The following is a 22,013-nucleotide window of genomic DNA, read 5'->3' as shown; positions in this document are numbered from 1 at the left end:
TCAACTTCTTTCGCGCCTGCGCACCACGCGCGGCCACCCCTCCGCAGCCCTCCTCCCCACCTCCGCCACGCGCGCGCGCCTTTGTTTCGAGCGGCCTGTTTCCCAGGCAGCCTGGCGGAGGGGCGGGGGGCGTGGCTATGCAGATGAGTAACGGGGTGGGAAGAGGCATCATAGGCGGCGGCGGCTCGCGCTCCTGGCTTGCCAGTCCGTCAGTCGGAGCTGGGCGCTCGCGAAGGGAGGAGCTGCTGTGAGGCCCGAAAGCGAGCGCCTCCTCCCGACCTCCCCCCCGCCTCCGCCCTGCCGAGCCCCGAGGATGATAAACACCCAGGACAGGTACTGAGGGGGCGGAGGAGGGGAGGCTTCGGCCTACGTCGCCTCAGGGACCCCGAAGGAAGCGGCGGACGGGGGGGGGGCGTACCTCACCCCGCATCTCCTCTCTTGACCGTTCTGCTGCCGCCGCCGCCCTTCAGGATCGTGGCCTGCCTTTGGAAGCGGCCTACCCTCAGTAACCCCAGAATAGACCCGGATGATACAAAATGGAGGGGGTAGGGGGTGGAGTTGCCAGAGAGCGAAATGCGTCTGGGGAGGGGGCGGCGGGGCTTTATTTATTTATTTATATTTTGTGGGCGCGCGCCCGCGCTGGTGGGGAGGGCTGGTTGCAGCGCGGGGCGCTTTGCACGCGTTCGTGCAAAAGGGGCGGGTGGGGGGCGGCAGTGGACCGAGGGAGGGTGGGGGGCGCCTGCTGCGGTTTTGCACGTCTACCCCAGAAGTGCCGGGCGAAGCAGTGGCGGGTGTTTTGTTGTCACCGCAATCGCAGGACTTTGTTTTCGAAGAGAGCTTTTTCTTCCTCTTCGCTTCCCCCCTTTCAGCCTCTGGTAAATGGGTAGAGGCAGCTTTGTCCCAATACTATCCCGTCTCCACCCCTGTCTCTGCAATCCACTGTTAAATCCTAGGAGGATGTAACCACTCTTCGCCCCTCCCCCCGTGTCCCCTTGAAGCTAAGATCCTGACTATCCCCAATTCATGGGGTGACTCTGCATTTTAAAATGGCATAACACAGTTACCTATGTGGGGGACTCCCTTACAGCCTCCCCATCCCGGAATTGATGCTTAGTTTCACTGAAGCATCAGGTGTTCCCAGACTGTTCACTGGGTGCACTCATAGTACCGGTATGTTAACAAAGAAGCAAATCCGGGGTTAACTAGTTAGAGCAAGGTGCAATTCTGTGCAGACTAGGAGCAATAAGTCCTAAATCAATAGGAGGGAAATTGATAAGGAAATGGTACAGGAAACAGGTATAGTGATTATAGAAGTTTTGCACCAGGAACTCAGATAATGGTTTGGTGCACCATTGGTCAGAACACTTTCGGAAGGTTTGTGACAGCATATCACATTGCATTCAAAATGGCTGTAAGAACACCAAATAGCTTCAGGGTGCTTAGTTGTGTTATTCATGGATGCTCTGTGTTTCAGAAAGGTGGATGCACAAATGAGTTAGGTGGACACACACACTCCAGGGATTGTGGTTTGGTCTGGTTCTGTAATTGAATAGTTAGGTATCTGGGGCTGATGAATAACCAGCTTCCCTAGGGTATGCCTAAATAATGTTTACTACTGTGGAAACACAGAATTACCCCCAAAACTGGATAGCTATACTAAGACTGTTAATAACTGCGGTACTTGAGGTTTTTTTGTTTTTTTTAAGTGTGCTCAGTCTTCAGCACTAGGAGGGTGAAGACAGACTCTTAACCAGTTAGAGCAGGCATCCCCAAACTTCAGCCCTTCAGATGTTTTGGACTACAATTCCCATCATCCCTGACCTGGTCCTGTTAGCTAGGGATCATGGGAGATGTAGGCCAAAACATCTGGAGGGCCACAGTTTGGGGATTCATGGAGTAGGCAGTTCTTCTCCGGGTCTTGATAGTTTTCACCCTGCACTCCACATTTTGTTTGTGGTGATTGGTCAATAATCAAATTGCAATTAGATGTAGGCACAAACCTTCCAAAAGTGAGTTGAGTGAAGGTGCCTGAAGGAAGTCTCCTAAGGAGAAAAATACAGGAGAATTGTCACCTGGGCTGGAAAAATAAAGTCTGTTGTTCAGCTCTCTACCTCTGCAGCATATTAAGGAGCATTGTCAAATGACCAATTTCTACTGAAATACTGGGGTTTGGAGATGGCAGCTGTTACTGAAAAGCCAAATGTAGGAGGAAGGTTTCCTTTGGAGATGAGGTATTCTGTACCGATTAAGCAGAATATTTACAAAACACTTTTACACTTACTTGTGTGACTGTCTTTTGTGGAAGTTTAGGCTGAGACATAGACTTGCTCATGGCACTCGGTGAGCTTCACTGTTGGCCTCTGCCATGCCCACATCATACTGGCCTCCATCCAGCTATTAGCTGTGCTCCAAACTGCAGTACAGCCACTCATACTCTGTATTTTGATAAATAACTCTTTATACAAGACAAACCTGCAGATATTTGCCAGATAAGCTACATATATTTGCTAGCTCTTATATACCATGTATATTCCCTAAGAGTGGCTATTTGAAAAAGCTCTGGGTTCATCTGTGTATGTATGTGCACTTGCACACACGTAGACTAGAAAGTAATTGAAATTCAAAAACGTCTTCAGGTGACTCGAGGAAAATCTTTCTTTGGGAAGGCCAATGTATGAATACCCCACCTGGCAGCAGAGCCCAGATTTTAAAACAGAAAGGAGGCTCCTTAAAATGCTTTTGGGAACAGCCTTCTCAGGCACGCAGCTTCTTTTCTCCAACATCAAATCTTAGTTTCTAATTTGAAATTGATCAAAGTTTGAAGTCAGTTTGTCACTTGAGCTGGCAAGTGCTTACATGCATGTCTGGAAAAACTCGATGCTGTGCAAAACAGGAAGGCTCTTTGTTTACAGCTGTTCAAAGGAAAGGAGTTCTTAGCTTTGTCCAAGACATACAAGCAGCTGAACTTCCAAAGAAGCACAAATCCAATCTTAAAATTATTTTACTCTACATTATTCAGAATGTACAGTACAGCAAAGTGGAATAAGGGGTTCTCATGTGTTGTTAAATTTGAGTAAGATGAACATAAGAGACTCATCAGGATGTTTTTAAAAATCTACTTAAGGCCTCTTGTGTTATGTAAATGGTTAAGTAATTCTATCTATTCAAAGGTCTAGAAATTAGGTCAGCAATAGTGGTGTGTGGTAGTGATCCTCTTTAACATACACTGGAGTTTATGAACAATCTGCCTTGCATGTATCACTCTCGCTTCAAAGTGTAAGATCCTGTTGTTGTTGTTTGATTTATTACCTGCTCTTCACCAGAAGGTCCCAGGGCAGATTACAGCATCATTAAATAAAGCATTAAAGCAGTTGAAAACTAATTTTAGACTTCCTATTTTAAATAATATGTTTGTTGTAAAAACATCAAGTTTAGTACGTCAAAACATTACTGCATTCTAGAATGCATTTTTACCTGGCAGCAGAGCTAGTTTTTTCTGTTGAAATTTTGGCTGGCTGACGAACCTAGTGTTCTATTTCCAGTTACAGTAAATATTGCTTTTGCTTGTACCCTTGTATGTATCTTATTGAAAAGATGTATCTGTAGATGTTGAAAAATACAGAGTCAACTATGTGTGTGGATTGCACACAGGGTATCCTTAGTCTGGAGAAGAGACCATTAAGAAGTGGTAAGATAGTAATTGTCCAATATCTGAAGGGCTCTCACATAGATCAGGGGTGGTGAATCTTTTTCAGCACAAGGGGCCTATTCCGTTATCATTTTTCTAGGCAGACATGATCACAATTCAAGAACACCTAGACAGGTGACAACACTCAAGGAGGAAATAGGCTAGGACAGGGGTTCCCAACAAAATTTTCTCGAGGACCCCTCATCGAGCCGCTATTGTGACAAGGACCCCCATTAATTCCTAATCCTAAAATTAAAAAGTGAGAGCCAAATTAAGAGACTTTTTATATTTATACGTTTTTTACAGTTCTTCCTCTTCATCTGTAGGCCTTTGTCGTTTTAAGGAACCACTTTTTAACCAACGGTCCATTTTTAACTACACGAACTGTAGCTTCCGCGAAAAACAACGCTTTGTTTACAAACACTACTGTTTTGCAAAGAGGCAGCGCGCGCCAGGGAGGAGGGAGGGGAATGGAGAAGACAGGCTACCTGCACAGTAGCGCACAAATGAAGCCGACGCGCACAAAGCATCTTGGGGAGGTGAGCGTTAGTAGAATGCGCACGCTGCCTCTTTGCAAAACAGTAGTGTTTGTAAAGCGCCACCTAACGGCATACAGCAGAACTACTGCCTCTACCTAATTCTAGTTTTGCGCTAGATTCTGCTCATGCAGGAAGCGGCCAAAACAAAAAATCTGTTATCATACGAAACATATTTAATATATTTTTTATTCTAATAGCATCTTGCGGACCCCTCTGGCATAGCTCGCGGACCCCTGGGGGTCCCCGGACCACCTGTTGGGAACCACTGGGCTAGGACTGAATGAATATGTAGGAAGAGGGTGTGTGGCTTGAGAGGAGTCTTGAGGACCCAAATAAAAAGGCCTGGGGGGCTGCTTTGAGCCCCTTGGCCTGAGTTTCCCCATTCTTTCTGTTATCATAGGGCAAATTTGCATGACCTAACCAACAGGTTCCAATTTGCAGGAAAGGGAAAAAAGGTAAACATCAGGGGGAACTTTTCAACAGTTGAACAAATTATGGTGGAAGGTGATGGATTTTTCTTTGTTAGAGGATTCTAAGCAGAGGTTGGGTGGCTGCTTATGAGGAATGCTGTAACAGCAGATTACTTGTATCAGCTGGGGATTGGACTTTGGTGACCTGTATTGTCTCTTCTGACTCCTATGATTCTAATTCTTTATACTCACGATTTCTGTGCTCCAGGTTTGGTTTTTGTATGCAAGCAAAATTGTATAATTTGTACTCTGTAACATTCATAGAGTGCACAAATAGGATGTTTGTGAAGCTCACAGTTGCAACTCTGTTTACTTAAACTATCCCAGTCATAATGTTGTTGTTGTTTAGTCGTAGTCGTGTCCGACTCTTCGTGACCCCAGTCATAATGGTCATTCCATAAGGGAAGTCCCCACAGTTAACTCAGTGGCATTCTGGTATGTGTGTCTCAATTTCACTGTCTTTTACAGTGTTTAGTCAGTTTCCTGGGCCTTTCCTGTTTCTTTCATTCTGGGAGTAGCACTTTTTTTAGTGTTAACAAAAGGCTCAAAAGTTCTTTTTCTGCTTCAGCCTAATAGTGATTATTTTACATTAGTGTGCAGAAGAGCTCCTCACAAGAACATTGAAACAGCCTTAAAAATGAATCCTTAGTGGTACAAGTCCACTTGTACTTTTGTGTGGTATATGGAAAACAATTTCTCTACCTTGCAGTGATCCTCACAGGCTTCTAGGCAGGGGGCTCACATGCACTCTCCTAGATGTAGCCTACAACTGGATGGGTATTGTTATAGTCCTAGGTTAGATTGTCTGCTGCTATTATGAATGCAGTTTATGCTATTGTGGATAAAACAGAATCAATATTACGGTACTTTGGATAGGACTTTATCCTCTCTTGTTAGATTCCTAGGTCTTGATTAGCTGATAGATTGGTTGATTTCTTTGTTTACATACTATTGCCATTTTGGTAATTAAGTTATTTCTGGTTTTGCGTGTGGTGTTGCATCTCAGAATGAGTTTCTGAACGCTAGGTGGTACTATCTGAAACAAGGGATGGAGTTCCAGTGAACCTTCTATTCACTCATGCACACAGGCTTCTTTGTCCATGCCATTTACAATTTCCGTTGTATGCTGTTTTCTGTCACTTGGTGGTTTCCAGTTGATATGATGTACGTACAGTAATCTGTGGTCAGTCTTTTAATTTTACCAGTTGTTACTGGCTGTAGCCATACATTACTCTTTTTCAGAGAATTGAAGATTGTGTGATTGATTTTGTTATTTCTCTGGCCAAACATATTTAGCAGATTTTTGTTTTGAAACACTACAATGTCCCCTTAAAATGGGGAAATGTACACCCACCATGGACAATGATGGCTTGATAACATACCCTTTAACTCCATCTCTCTCCTTAGGGTGATTTAAGTTCTGATTCCTTTACTTCTGCTTGTGAGATAGATGGTTTTTGTGCTTTTCTAATGGTGAGCATGCAGTGTAAGTGCTATGAAGTTCCACTTTTGGGACTAAAGATATGAAGGCGTACTAGTAAGCGATGCATACCGCAGATTAGGTGGTACAGTACTTGAGTACAGGTTCACAACAATGGTGGTATATGTGCCTTTTATTGAAGAAGCTCAGGGTTCTGTGAATTTTACATTGTAAAAGCACAGAAACAATCACTGGACAAAACATTTAGTATCCTGAAAATTTCAGCTTTCCTTTTAAAAAGTTTTTATTTCTTGTGGAGGTGAGCTTGAAAATTTATGGGCCTTGCCAGTACACTCTGAAGCCAGAGAGAGCTGAGCAAGACTCCTATTAGTCAGGGGGTGGGGCTTCATTGTTTTGCATAGCTGCCCCCATGACTGGCAGAAGCAGACTATTCCACAAAATATGCAGATGTACTGTACTTATTTGCATAATGTGTACAGCTACGGTTTGGTGCAGAATAGCCCTTCGTTGGGCTGCAGGAACTTCAATATAGGCATATGTGCCTGTGTAGGCATGCACATCTTTTAGTCAGAGATGTGATGAATCCATCTTTCCAAGTTTCTTTATATGACCTTGCACTTCAAGAATGAACTGCTTTTTATGGGAAAACAAATCTTGATTTTCACTTGATTATTCAAGCTTCCTCCAGCAGCAATAATGCTGCATTGTTGACTGGCGAAAACAAGCACATCTGGCAGCCATATTAGGAGGCCAAGGGGGGATGGGAAGAGATGCAGAGTCAAGTGTCTTGCCTCACCAGTCTCTACCAGACACCAGCACAAAAGAAGAGCTGTTTGTCAGTTAATTGTTGCAGAGTATATGGGTGATGAAGACAGGCCGAGTTAATGTATACAAGTTCAGTTGCTGACACTTTCAATACAGCTGCTTTGGATCAGTCTTCATGGGAAGAATTAACTGCTGTAAGAATGCTTGTTTGTTCTGTACAAGCAATTTGCTTTTCAAGTTGGGCATACAGTCAATTTAACTTGGCTTCAGTAAAGTTAATTAGTTGTTGTTCAGGGTTTGTTAGCTTGGGGCTCCAGTATTGGAAATTAGTATAGCTGGCTTGTGAGGACTGCATTTTCTAGCTGAAACTTGTTGAGTCTGAGCTCTGCTCAGTGGTATAAAGTATGCGCAGCTCCCTTTGACATTGACATGTGGGAACTGGTTTGGGAAGTTTTCAGATAGAAAGTATTCTTACTACAGAACTGAGTGAAAGATTGAAAAGCTGCTGCCTGTTTTTCACATTCTAGGAAATACAGCATAGTATGGCAGGTACCTTCAGACTCTTTAAGTCATTCCTTTTCAGTGGTCAGAACAATGATCTCTGAGCCTGGAAGCTCATCACTAGCGAATTTGCAGCATTGCCTTAAGTGAACTACTTAGTATGTTGGCTCATGTGCCTTTAATAGGGGGTTGTTTTGCCCATCCTGGGAAGGAAAGAATTGTTCTGTCTCTGTGTTATAACAAGTGTTCTATAAAATGATGATGATAAACAATTGGCGTAAATTACAGGTGTCTTGTCAAAAAAATTGAGATAATACCGGTATATGGAAGCAGTTAAAGCATGTGCTGCAAAGGTCCTAATTCTATTTAGTACAGAAATGTCTGGGATGTATAGGATGCTAAATGGCCTTGCACCAGTTGGAAGGACTGCCCTCTATATGAGTGCAGAGGACTGCTGCTATTCAGCCATAACTGTACTGTATAGATATTATGTGGTGCCAAATGAGTTGGTGTGCTATGGAAGGGGCAGCATTGATTGGCAGTATTACCTCAGTGCCAGAGTCAAGGTTCCTCTTTGTTGCACTGTGAAAGGCCATACAGTGGTACCTCGGGTTACGTACCTGATTCGTTCCGGGGTGCGGTATGTAACCAGAAAAGTTCGTAACCTGAACAACCGCGAAAGCGTGCTTCTGCGCATGCGTAAACTGCGCATAACATTTCTGCGAATGCGTGCGCAGCAAACCCAGAAGTAAACGCTTCCGGGTCCGCCGAGTACGTAACCCGAAAAGTAAGCAAACCGAAGCGTACGTAACCCGAGGTACGACTGTATTTGAAAAACACAAATGTCAAATGGAAGTACAACAGTGTCATTGTGAAGAGCCCCATATGACATGCAACATGCATGTACATGTGTGGCATGAATAGACAGCTCTCAGCAACCCCCACAAGGTGTCCACTGATGTGCTTCTGCAAATGGAACCCATGAACACAGGCCTCTCACTTCATAGTCTCCCTGTGTCAAGACATTGGGACAAACACCATCCCACTCCCCAAATGGGACGGGGGAGAAAGTGGGCCCAAGATATTTGGCATCATTAAATATCTGATAGAACAAGAAATGCAATAGTTGTTTCAGCTTGAGCATATTTTCTTACTGGCTGTGCATTATTTTTAGTGTCACCTAGCATTATGTCAGGGCCCAGCATACCAAAAGGATTAAATGATAATCTTGTGCTGCTTTGTTTGAGTACAGTGGTAAAAGAACAGGTGGAACACTAAGCATTTGCTGTTGTGCAATATCTACAGGAACTAGGAACTGATTAGAAAGAAATACTAATTATATTATTCTGGTAATTTCACCATGTCAAAATTGCAAATGGGAAGTGGGCTGTTCATGTTTTATTAAAGTGAAGACAGAAAACTCCTAATTTCAGAGCTGCTTCAGACATTGTAAGAAGCATTAAAAAACCTGTAGGAGGTTGCAGAGAGAAATTTATTCAATGTGTGCTAGGCAAAAAGAAACCTTCAGAGAGATAAGTGAACAACACTTGTCTTGATTTTTCCCAATGAAGAGCTACATTTGGCCAGAAAATATGTTTGACTAATTTGACTCTGCTCTCTTAGGTGGACTTTTTTTAAAAAAGGTGAACCTATTTCAGAAGATTCAGGTGGTCCCCACATCTGAGGCACCTGCAGTTTCCAGGATTAATTTCTAATGTCTGAAATCGCACTGGCATGCTTCCCCTCCCCTTTGCCTTCATGCCTTCATGTAACAAAAGGGACCACATCTATTATTATTTACATCAGATAAGATCACTTGTGAGTGGCAGTATTGCATTAATCTTAGAATAATGTGTTACAAGGTTTGAAGTACCAGTGCTCTTCTCTTTCCCTTTCTGAAAACATGAAACCTAACCCCGCTCCTTCAAGAATCTTGTCACTCTATTTCTAGTTGTTTATTGAAAAACGTATGCTCATCTGATCATGTGTTTTTAGTCATCTGGGACTTCTGCCAATAGAAGGGCTTGCTATTCACACTCCCTGTTCAGTAGGAATCATTTTCTCTGCCACTTGTCTAAGATCTGCCTACCCAGAATGCCAGGGCTGGCCTGGGACGTTTTGCTGCTTGAGGAAAAACACCCTGCCACCACTGCCCCCTACCCTGCATATCTGTTGCTGCTGTGCCCTGCAGGTCTGGCAGCCAGGTTGCAACCACAGCAGCAGTCCGAGCGCAGCGGGGAGAGTGCAGCAACAGGGTGCAGGTGCAGGGTGCAGCCGCAGCATCACCTGCCTGAGGCATTGGGCCCAGCCTATGGCAGCAAGCTGACATGCTTGGAGTCTTAGCTGAATCCTGTCCGGCCTTGCAAATCTAACCTTGTGCTTTTTTTCTCTCTTCCAGTAGTATTTTGCCTTTGAGTAACTGCCCCCAACTACAGTGCTGTAGGCACATTGTCCCAGGGCCTCTGTGGTGCTCCTGATGCCCCTCACCCACTGTCGAAGATCCCCGGTGGGCGAGGGGTTGGCAGGGATCCTTCTCTCTCAGCTTTGATATATAAGGTGAGCATAGTTTAATGTCTAGAGACTGATTGCCTTTGTATGATGTAACTTTTTTGTGTGGTTGGGATTATGTATTTGGATGTTGTTAAATAAGCCTTGTTTGAGGGAATGTACTTATGTTCAAGAATACACACACCAAAGAATGCAATGGATATTCTTTAATTCAAAGCTCTTCAAACAGAATAGGTCAAGCATTTACTTCCAGTATTCCTTTTTTTATCCAATAGTCTGGGTTGTTTCTTCAAATAATGGACTTTGGGTACCCTTTCTCAGCACCCCCCCCCCAAGTGCTTGCTTTTTATAATACAACAAATTAGGAAGCATAGCGAAATGGCAGTCTGCACCAAGCCAGTACTGATTTGGAGTGTGTATAATGGAGAAAACAACACTAGGTTTCAATTTTCCCTCTGGGTTGCTCTAAATAATTACCCAACTGCTGTTCTCCCCAGAGTTGTGTTTCCATAACACTTACAAAGCTAGTGTATTGACTCATAGAACGGGTTTCTGAATGTTTTATTGCCATGAAAAAGGAATAAAGAGGCAAATGAATTTCTTTTCAGTATTCAGATTAGAAACTGGAAAGGGCGGGCAGCTGCAGAACCATCTACAGATTAATCTGAAGAGGCCAGTAGCCACGGCTGATTCTGACTGGTTGAAAACAGTTCACCATTCTCATTTTGTACTGTGGATCCTGATAAATCTGTGACTAGCAAATCTCAAGCCTTTGCCATCTGGTCTCTGAAGTTTTGCTTTTTCCTACTTTCCAGGAGTAGAAGAGTTATATTTGCAAACATGCCGTATTAAACAGGAAGCTACAGTGTTGAAGCTCTGCTGTAGAAAAGGCCTATTCATAGTCATCTCTTGATCTTACCAAAGAATACTGGCTGACTATTACTAGTTCTTAATGCCTGTGAATATTGGTTATCATATGCTCCTGGTGTGATTTTTCTTTTTTCTTTTCTTTTTTCTTTTTGGCCTCCCATGTTGAATTGAGCAGTTCATTGATTGAAAATGGTTCCTTATATTTGTGTCTTTACAAAGGGAAATATTTATCTTCCCTACACAACTCATTTAAATCTTGTTCTGACACAACCGCTCATCATTTGATGCTTGTATAGTAACAACACTCATTTTGTTCAGTATGTTGTACTTACAAAAACATGGTGAGAAGAGCAATTAAGTGAGATTCTCCTGAAATGCAAAGTTGCCATTCAAAGTAATCTTTGTAATACTAGGGTGTTAGTCACACCCTAAAATACACTTAATAAAAAATTAATTGATAGTGGGTTTTTTAATTTGGTTATTAATTCTGGGTTTTTATATTATTTAAACTAATCTTGAAGATGATATATTTGCTTTTAGTTAATACTCGGGAATCACTGCAGGTGTGGTCTTAGAAGAGCTATTCCACCCTGCATTACCGAAGTGGGAGTGTGTTTTCTAAGATGGTACTTGAAGTCCTCATACAAAAATTAATTTTGTAACCCAACCTATTTAATTAACTTAGAGGGTGACTGATCTAGACCTCATTAGTCTTCTTATGCAATGCGACTTTTAAGATTCTGTTAAAATGTACACATCTATCTGTCAAGTTCATAGTTGGATCATATTCTGTATCCAGTCAAGAAATGGAGAAAAAAAATATGCTTGGCTGTTTTTCTTTTAAAAGCAACAACACACACAGTTGACAATAGTTGCTTTATAGCTGCTCTCCTGCTTTCTGATTTGAACAAGAGAAGATCCCATGCTTATGAAGAAGCAGAGCTTTAAAGTATTCCCTGTGCAGTTCTATACTGTATGCCACAAATTTAAGTTATCCAGGAGAATTTCTAGTGGTTTAGGGCAAAATAAGTTTGTTCAGGTTTTGATAATTCTCTTGGCAGAAATTAATTTTTTTAAGGTGTACCCACCTGAAGATTGCCTAGGGGATAGGACTTTGATTTGGGGATCAAAAGACTCAGTCTTCAGAGATGTTGGACTGTGTCATCAAAAGCAACATATGTAATAGTGCCTTATGAAAATTAACTTAAGCTGTAACTGAGCAAACTTTCTAATTAAGTAGAAGCACTGACATTCAGTAGTTGTTTTAAAAATAGAGTATTTTTAGCTGTTAGTCCTCATGGCAATGAAGAAAAAAATGAATATTATATTCTTGTTGGCACCTCCTTTTAACACTTTTTAAATCTTTTTCTGTGACTCTTTAAGGATGAGAAGCTCACTGTTAACCAAGATCTTCCAGTGCACGATGGGAAACCACACATTGTCCACTTCCAGTACAAAGTTACGGAAGTAAAGGTCTCCTCCTGGGATGCAGTGCTATCCAATCAGAGTCTTTTTGTGGAAATCCCTGATGGCATATTAGCTGATGGGAGTAAAGAAGGGTAAGTGTTTGAGCCTATAGCTATCATGGTATTATAGAATCATATATTTGTACAGTTGGAAGGGAGCACAAGGGTCATCCAGTCCAACCCACAGCGATGCCGGAATCTTTTGCTTAATGTGGGGCTCAAACTCACAACCCTGAGATTAAGAGTCTCATGCTCTACTAAAGTGCTTGTAGACAAAGGAACCAAGGGTGTGCTGAAGGGGGGAAAGGAGAGTTGCAGAGAAGCTGGATAATTTATTTGCATTATTCTTTACAGTGCTTAAACTAACTTTCTCAGGAAAGGAGTCTGAGGCAAAAAAGTGGGGACAAGAGGCAAAATTCTAGGCCTTGTTGACATAAAAAACAGACAGGCCTGATTCCTATCCACCTGAACAGTTTAAAAAGAACTTTGGTGTGAAATTGCTGAAAGAGGGACCCAGGAATATAGAGGCAGATTAACTCAGCATCTATCCAGGAAAACTGGTGGAAATTATGTGCATCACTTTACACATGTTTACATTAAATTGTATTTGCAATTCTAATGTCCATTTACCCAGATGGGAGAAAAATGTTTGGAGCTATCTCCTTGCAATTTTAATTTGTTTGTTTTAACCACTTTAAACAAATATTATCATCAGCATGCTTGGCTACCTTACTGCTCACCCCAAACAAACACTAGGGTTTATTCTAAGCTCCCCCCCAACTGTACAAGTGCCCTCCCCCAACTTTTTTGTAAACAAAAAAATATGAAAGAGGGAGTATAATTAACAGAAAGAGAGAGAGGGAGGAAGGAAAGAAGGAAAGAAGAAAAAAGAACACGGAAAGAAGAAAAGACAGGAAATTTGTGAAAATGAAGGACAGCAAGAGTCCAAGAAAAGAGAGGTGCCTTGAAAATAATGGGGAGTAAGGGGGCGGGACAAGTTATCTTCCTTACCTAACTTATAGTTGGGTTCTGAGACTCCCTTTCCCCACAAACCATAACTTTGAAGCTGACCTCCCCTACCGCATTTTGAAGCAAATGAAATTTTAACATGCTTAGCATAATGTGAAAGGAACCACCACTGCATTTTTCTGCTGGGATGTAATGACTGTAATGACATATATACTGTTTAAGCAGAATTCAATATGAATCAATGCCTTTGACTAGTTAAGTAGTTAGCCTCATTATATACTATAATATACTATATTCCACTGTTAAGGTTCTGATGATTTGAAAGACACCAGTATTCATCTTGATTTTCTATCTTTTCTCATTATTCTTTTAAAGAAACTACTTAGTTCCTTATTAAATCCCATAAGCCTAAATTGCAAAAACTTAACTTCTTACTGTACAATTTATTTTTGACACTGTACAAAAATTTGTCCAGCTGCATGGTGGAATAAACCCTGCCACCAGGTTCCTGTTACACTCATTACTGTCTATGCAGCCTTTGAAGCTCCCATTGTTCTAGGTGCGTTTTGTGACAGGGAATTTCATGAACGCGAGCAGTTTCTGAGCTCTGGGAGCAGTACTGCGCCCAAGATTTCAGAATAATACTGCCACTGCTGGAACAAAAGGAAGACCTTTTTCTGCTTCCCCACTTACAGCCACTTTGACGACTGGAGAAGGGACCCTCATAAGAATATTAGGGGGGCAGACAGCGAAAGTATGGCTTTGTTTTTGGCAGTGAAAAATGAATATAAGATTTTAGCTGCAGTTCATTCATTTTAAGCTTTGTATTCTTGTTATAAAAAAGCACACCTAGACATTCTGTTGTGGTGCCCATAGCCTAGGTTCAAGGTGCCATTTAGCTCGTAGCTTTCATATCTCAGTTTCTAACACTGTATCTTTGGTGTCCTCTAAAATCAAGCAACCCAGATCTTAACGTTGAAATATATTCATCTATTTTCCCCCTCCAATATACATCTGGTGCTGCTTGTATCTGCTTCAGGGGAATTAATTTAGAGACAGCACCTTCTCGAGTAGTTTTTCTTGAGTTTCTGCTTGTGCAGTGTGATTTCATTACCCTCTTCACCACACACTAACTGAGTTATCCCCATTCTAGCCCTGTAGCGTTCTACAAAATTTGCTCCCGGAGGTGGAGGAGAACTTTGAGCACATTATAGAGGTGTGCTAGTGGGGAGGAGAGGACATTGAAGTCTCATTGTACAAGTAGAAGTCTGCTTGCTCAACTTGGGATTCCACCCTTGGTTGGCAAGATAAGAATTGGTAATCTCTTTTCCTTCTTTGTCCTATTCTTGTTTTTGCTTGCTGGGTGGACTGAAATAATGATTTAAGACACTGAAATTCAGGTTCAAGGAGAGGGAGCACATGATTAAGAACTCATGAAAGTATTTCCTTGTTTGTCCCTTCCCCTAGTTGCTGTGGAGAATTCAGACTTGCTTTGTTTTGGAGAGCAGGGATAGAAATTTGTGTTCAGACAGCAGAAGGGTGTTATTGTAGAACCCATTTCCTTAATAATAATAATAATAATAATAATAATAATATAATTTATTATTTATACCCCACCCATCTGGCCAGGTTCCCCCAGCCACACTGGGCGGCTTCCAACAAAACACTAAAATACAGAAATCCATCAAACATTAAAAGCTTCCCTAAACAGGGCTGCCTTGAGATGCCTTCTAAAGGTCTGGTAATTGTTGTTCTCTTTGACCTCTAGTGGAAGGGCATTCCACAGGGTGGGTGCCACTACCGAGAAGGCCCTCTGCCTGGTTCCCTGTAACTTGGCTTCTCGTAGCGAGGGAACCGCCAGAAGGCCCTCGGAGCTGAACCTCAGTGTCCGGGCAGAACGGACTCAGTTGCTTTGAAATGGAAACTAGTTATCCCTCAAGGTGATAACTGGGAGGGATTTGCTGGTCTTTGTGTTTCTTGTTGGCCTTGTGTTCCCTGAGGGAAGCAAGTACAGTGGTACCTCTACTTACGAATAACTCTACTTACGAATGTTTGAATGGAGATCCGTCTGCCATCTTGGATGCAGTTTAGATAGGATTTTTTCTACTTACGAATTTTTAGATATGGTTGCTTCGACTTACGAATTTTTCTCCCAATGCATTGCTATGGGATTCGACTTACACATTTTTTTGACTTGCGAATGTGCGTTCGGAACGCATTAAATTCATAAGTAGAGGTACCACTGTATAGAAATGAGTAACCCACTATCTTGTACTTGGGTGCTGTGGGAGGAGGGATATGTCTGATTGTTCCATATTTCTCTGTGAGTGTTGGAAGACATTCTCTTCCCTCTTTGGATTCCCTGGATTCCTGCACATGGGCTCTACTAGTACACAGATAACTTGATATCCAAAAAAGGTAACACAATACAATTTTTAGGGCAAATTAGCCTTTATATTTCCTTTTTATAAATGTGTCAGCCCATTCATCCCATCCTCTTAACACCACTCTTTTGACAATACTTCCACTGTCGGCATGGTTTCAGTACAATTGCATAACTGTTTATTTCTAGCCAGCTAAAATAAGCAGATTGAAGGTTATAATTAAAATGGATCATTATCATATTAACAAAATCCCTTCCAAGTTAATCTCTGCTTGCTGCTGCTTTTGACTCTTGTGGCCATTGTTCACTTAAGCAATGATTAAAGCCTGATTTTTAACTGCAGCTTACTAAATCAGCGGCAAGCAATGCCTGGCTAAGCAGAGGGTTAGGGCTGAGGTCACCCTGTGCTTTGGCTTGTACAATATTTCAGAATTTGGCATGAGGGTTATGCAGAGTAGAACAACCCCTGAATCTGCAGCATTTTGGAATGTGTTGGGATTCATTGCTCCCCTTATTTATTAAAATCTCCTTTCCCCACAGCAGCTCCAGTCTAAGGTGAGCTTGAGGTGGTTAATGCTTTGATGGAGTTTCCTGCTCAGCAGGGGGTTGGAGTGGATGACCCTTGTGGTCTCTTCCAACTCTGATTCTATGGTTACTAGGGAGAGGGGTATTTTCAGTAGTGGTACCCCATTTACAGAATATCCTCCCATGATGTCCATGCTGTGATGTTTTAAGTGACTAGTCCAAATACACTTTTGTTTCCCTAGGCCATTTAATTATAATGGGTACATCTGCATGGTGTTCCTAGATCTTTGCATTAAGTTATGCCCTTGCAGGTTTTAAATTGTTTTTGTGTTGGCTTTACTGAAATAAAGTGACCTTAGTCTAGTCATACTTATCCCCACCTGTGCAACAGATACCATCACTCTGGGATCTTCCAAGAAAATTGAAGGATTTAGTGACAATAACTTACCCTTCTGGAACTTCTATATAGTATGTTACTAACCCTTTAATATTTTTCACAACTTATGGGACCTGTGTGTAACATCTTGCCTTCCTCCTGTGTGCTGCTGTGATATGCTCATTAGCAGCCATGTTAAATTTCTACTTTTGACACCCCACCCCCAATGCATAGTCTTTTCTTGGTGTTTCTGTGTCTTCTCTGACAGTCTGGCAAAATAGTGGGTTGGGGTGAGTGGCAGTCACATAGAAGGCCCTACAGAAAGCTAACAAATTATCCAGGAAAATTGTGTCTGTATGATGTGTTTTCCTTTTCCCTGGCAGATTATTAGCACTGTTGGAATTTGCTGAAGAAAAAATGAAAGCAAGTTATGTCTTTATTTGCTTCCGAAAAAGCAGAGAAGACAGAGGTTAGTGTTTTAGCCTCTTGTTATCCCCACCAACCTTAACCTTGGAGCTTGTAGAGTAGCAAAAGTAGCCCTTACTTTTGGGGGTGAATTTTCCTGCAGGTGCCAAGTGTGGTATTTTAAACTAATGTGTGTAGGGTGTTGTTGTTTTTTTAAAGGGCTTTGCTGGGGATAGTCTGGCCATTTGAAGGTGTTATAGCATTTCTTGAAATATTGGAGGACTAAGTGCAACTTACCCAGAATGCTCGAAATAGGGCTTATTCCTGGGTAAATATACATAAGATAATAATAATAATTTATTATTTATACCCCACCCATCTGGCTGGGCTTCCCCTGCCACTCTGGGCGGCTTCCAACAAAACATTAAAATACATCAAATATCACAGATTAAAAACTTCCCTAAACAGGGCTGCCTTTAGGTATTTTCTAAATGTCAGGTAGTTGTTTATCTCTCTGACCTCTGATGGGAGGGTGTTCCACAGGGCGGGTGCCACTACCGAGAAGGCCCTCTGCCTGGTTCCCTGTAACTTTGCTTCTCGCAGTGAGGGAACCACCAGAAGGCCCTTGGTGCCGGACCTCTGTGTCCGGGCAAAACTATGGGGGTGGAGACGCTCCTTCAGGTATACTGGACCGAGGCCATTTAGGGCTTTAAAGGTCAGCACCAACACTTTGAATTGTGCTCGGAAACGTACTGGGAGCCAATGTAGGTCTTTCAAGACCGGTGTTATATGGTCTCAGTGGCCGCTCCCAGTCACCAGTCTAGCTGCCGCATTCTGGATTAGTTGTAGTTTCCATTTCACCTTCAGAGGTAGCCCCACATAGAGCGCATTGCAGTAATCCAAGCGGGAGATAACCAGAGCATGCACCACTCTGGCGAGGCAGTCCACAGGCAGGTAGGGTCTCAGCCTGCATACCAGATGGAGCTGATAGACAGCTGCCCTGGACACAGAGTTAACCTGCACCTCCATGGACAGCTGTGAGTCCAAAATGACTCCCAGGCTGCGCACCTGCTTTTTCAGGGGCACAGTTACCCCGTTTAGGACCAGGGAGACTTGCCCGCTTCCTGTCCCCCACAAAACAGTACTTCTGTCTTGTCAGGATTCAATCTCAATCTGTTAGCTGCCATCCATCCTCCAACCACCTCCAGGCACTCACACAGGACCTTCACCGGCTCTGATTTAAAAGAGAGGTAGAGCTGGGTGTCATCTGCATACTGATGAACACCCAGCCCAAACCCCCTGATGATCTCTCCCAGCGGCTGCATTGTAGATGTTAAAAAGCATGGGGGAGAGGACAGAACCCTGAGGCACCCCACAAGTGAGAGCCCAGGGGTCTGAACACTCATCCCCCACCACCACTTTCTGAACACGGCCCAGGAGGAAGGAGCGGAACCACTGTATGACAGTGCCCCCAGCTCCCAACCCCTCTAGAAGGTCCAGAAGGATGTTATGGTCGATGGTGTCAAAAGCCGCTGAGAGATCCAGCAGAACTAGGAAACAGCTCTCACCTTTGTCCCTAGCCCGCCGGAGATCATCAACCAGTGCCACCAAGGCAGTTTCAGTCCCATGATGAGGCCTGAATCCCGACTGGAAGGGATCCAAATGGTCCGCTTCTTCCAAGCGTGCCTGGAGTTGTTCAGCCACCACTCACTCAATCACCTTGCCCAAGAATGGTAAATTTGAGATTGGGCGATAATTAGCCATATTTGCCGGGTCTAAAGATGTCTTTTTAAGAAGCGGTTTAATGACCGCCTCTTTCAGCGGGTCTGGGAAGACTCCCTCACAGAGGGAAGCATTCACCACTCCGCGGAGCCCATCGCCCAGCCCTTCCCGGCTCACTTTTATTAGCCAGGATGGGCAAGGCTCAAGGAGACAGGTGGTCGGGTTCACTCGTCCAAGCAGCCTGTCCATATCCTCGGAGGTAACAGATTGGAATTGATCCCATAGAACATGACAAGACAGGGCTCTGGCACTCTCTGCCCCGGCCCTGCTCCCATGGTGGAGTCTACCTCTTTCTGAATCTGAGCGACTTTATCTGCAAAAAACTTTGCAAAAGCATTGCAGGAGATCTTGGGGTCCTTAGCAGGCCCCGATGACGAAGGTGGTTCTGATAAGAGTCTCCTGCTACGTACATTTCCAAAGTAACTTTCTCTTGTTAGCTTTGCATGTCTGTGCAAAGCTGTATTTGGCTGGATGCCCAAGTACTTAAATCAGGTTTAAGTGAGGTTGATGAACTGGACTTTCAATGCCTCTGTCCTCTTCAAGACCTTAAGAAAATGCTTTAAGCATCTATAGATAGAAGTTTAAATCAAGGAAGTTTAGGGATTTAGTGTAAGGCATATAATTACTAATTGAAGGTGCATGTTGTAACAGTGGCAGTACCATAAGAGGAACTGCAAATCCTTTCTATGCCAGTTTTCCTCTGAATTGCTTCTTTTGTGCATTGAGTGACCTGTTCACAGTAAGCTTATCTAGAAGCAAAGGAATTTAATTGCATATTGATTAAAACTGTTCTGAGTTTTTTGTTAGAGGTTGTCTAGAATCTGGCTCCAGGACTCTGGTCTTTTAAGGTTTGTATTTAGATTATCAGTTTCAAAATCAGACTTTATATTTAAAAAGAGGATTGTACGTCAATGTAATTATTGGATCCTGATATGTACATACACTAAGCCAAACCACAGCTAAGTGTGAATATAGGAGTGTGCTAGGGTTCGCAGTAAAATTCCAGCCACTCCTCCCCGTTACAGAGCCCAGAGCTAAGCCATGGTCTGCCTTAGCATTACATCTGAATTATGGATTGCCTCCCCACAAAGCATGAGCTATAGCCAAACTTCATTCCTGGTTTACTGCTTATGATTTGTCTGGGGCAGGCAAACTATTAGGTTGTGCCCAGATCTAAGCCAAACCATGGCTTAGCTCTGTGCAGTGCAGTGCAAGGGGGAAGAATGGAGTGGCTAGGATTTTTATTATGAGTATCTGCATACTTGCATGTTCACACTTTGCCGAGGTCTGGCTGAGTATTATGTGTGAACTTGACATTAATGGTTGGCATTTGCCTATCCTTACCACCTAACCAAGTTGCTTCTTTCTAGTGTAGCATTGTGTTTTCCTTTTGGTGGCTGGCGGGAGTGGGGGAGAGGTAAGAAATACGACTGAACTCTTGTTGGGTAGGATGACAGGTATTACAAACCAGTAACCAACAGGATTGCAGCAAAGAATGGACAAGAAAAAGGGTATGAAATATGGCAAGACCTACAAGACAGTTCTGAGCCAGGGAAGAAACTTTTTTCAACCTTCAGACTGTTGTTGAATGGTTTCTTCTGTATACAATTAAAGTCATGGAGTTTGCATTAGGAGCACAACTTGTTTACAACACGCCTATCTGTTTACAACACGCCTAATCTTTGTCTTTGCAGCTGCATTACTGAAGACATTCAGTTTTTTGGGCTTTGAAATTGTGAGGCCTGGCCATCCCTGTGTCCCATCACGACCAGATGTGTTGTTCATGGTATACCCCCTGGATCAGGTCTCTTCTGATGATGATTAGACCCAGTGCAGCACTTCAGTGGGACCCGAACATGCTTCAAAGACGAGAGGGGGCTAAAACTCCTCTTCGGAGGAAAGGAAAAACAAAATTCTTCTGGACTGAAACTGCATTTCTTATTGTTAGAGTGACCTGTATATCTTCTGAGTTGACTTTTCCATTGAAATGTGTTACCTAGTGAATAATATAAAGTCTGCACATGTAAATGCACAATAGTAAATGGAAGGTAAATGGAGCCCTTTCATACAGCTCTGTTGTCTGCTGGTTAGCCTAGTGGACAGACATCCTGTCCAGCCACACAATGGGCAAGGAGCTCAGAGGTGAAGAGGGACACAGACCTGACTTGTTAAATTAGTGTTGGGCTTTTCTGTTCATTTGGTTATTTGGCTTTCATTTTAAATAACTGTATACTTTTATGTTCACTCAGACTTAAGCAGGAGACATGCTTTGGGCATAGGTATGTGAGGAACATTGTTAACACTGTTAGCAAAGCCTAGGTGGTGGTACCCCCTGGAGTAACCAACACTGTGGGTTTCTGAGAAGCTTTGTGCTCTTTCTAGCCTTTTTATTAGGTTGGTATTAACACTGCATTAGTACAGCTTTCAATAAAAAGGGGCATTCAAAAAACATGCGAAGCTGACCCTGATTTTTAGAGAGAACTGCATAAGCACCCCTTTCCCAGAATTGCTAGTTCTGCTGATTTTCACTGCATTCTGTAGTGGAAGTGGATATAAAACTCTTGAGTGGAAATTTTGAATAAATGGGTGAAACTTAGAGGATAAAGCAACAAGTACTCAAATCTAGCCTCCCCAGCTGGTGATGGGAAAATTTTATGCTGGCAGCTCTGACTATGCCCTTGTAGCCAGCCTTTCTTAAGAAACCTAGGAATGGATTGCAGTATGCTTATAAACAAAGCAATCCTATGCTCTCCCACTAGGGATTAAGCACTACTGCATGCATTAGTGCTTAATGCTGAACAAACTACTAGGAAACTTTTCTGAAAACTATTTGGTGCTTGAAGCTTCATCTCATCCTTCCCTTAATGCCTTTCTTTTGTAGAATGGAGGACAACTATCCTGCTTATATTTCCTAAACAGCCAGTTCCTTCAAGCTTCATTCATAACATACAATTCAAACACTTTCCTTGTCTGTTTAACTGATGTCAATGTAAAACAATGGTATCCAAACTTGCTTATACTGGTTTTTGCTAAGATGACTTAACTGTTACAAAAAAGCAAAAATATACACAGTAGGAGGGAATACATGTGCAATATGCTTTTTTTGTAGCTAGGTATCTATTTAGTCTTCGTAGGTGGAGTTCTGCAGAATCCTATGGGGTCTTACCTCAGAAATGGCCAGTATGTTTCTCACCTAGGTAAGGGGCTACTGCTTGAAATGGGAAGTGTTTAAATTGGGGTTCTGGAGAGGAATGTATGGGAATAAGCTTAAGTTGTCTTCTCCCACCCATTGGATGCTGGCATTGTATTAGGAGTGAAGAGAGGG

The 22,013-nt window shown here is 42.8% G+C and overlaps 1 protein-coding gene across 1 annotated transcript; it reads left to right on the top strand.

Moving 5' to 3' along the window:
• Window positions 1-168: 168 nt before the first annotated feature.
• OAZ2 (ornithine decarboxylase antizyme 2) lies at window positions 169-20,697 on the top strand. Its single transcript, XM_035131168.2, is given in 6 exon segments — window positions 169-333; window positions 9,803-9,878; window positions 9,880-9,960; window positions 12,166-12,341; window positions 16,885-16,970; window positions 20,383-20,697. Coding segments are annotated over 6 exon segments (570 nt in total). The 5' UTR covers window positions 169-313; the 3' UTR covers window positions 20,514-20,697.
• Window positions 20,698-22,013: the final 1,316 nt, after the last annotated feature.

This window comes from Zootoca vivipara, chromosome 14 (assembly GCF_963506605.1).
Source record: "Zootoca vivipara chromosome 14, rZooViv1.1, whole genome shotgun sequence".
Classification (NCBI taxonomy): Eukaryota; Metazoa; Chordata; class Lepidosauria; order Squamata; family Lacertidae; genus Zootoca; species Zootoca vivipara.
Note: the sequence above shows the minus strand (reverse complement) of the source record. Positions and strands in the feature narration are given on the sequence as shown.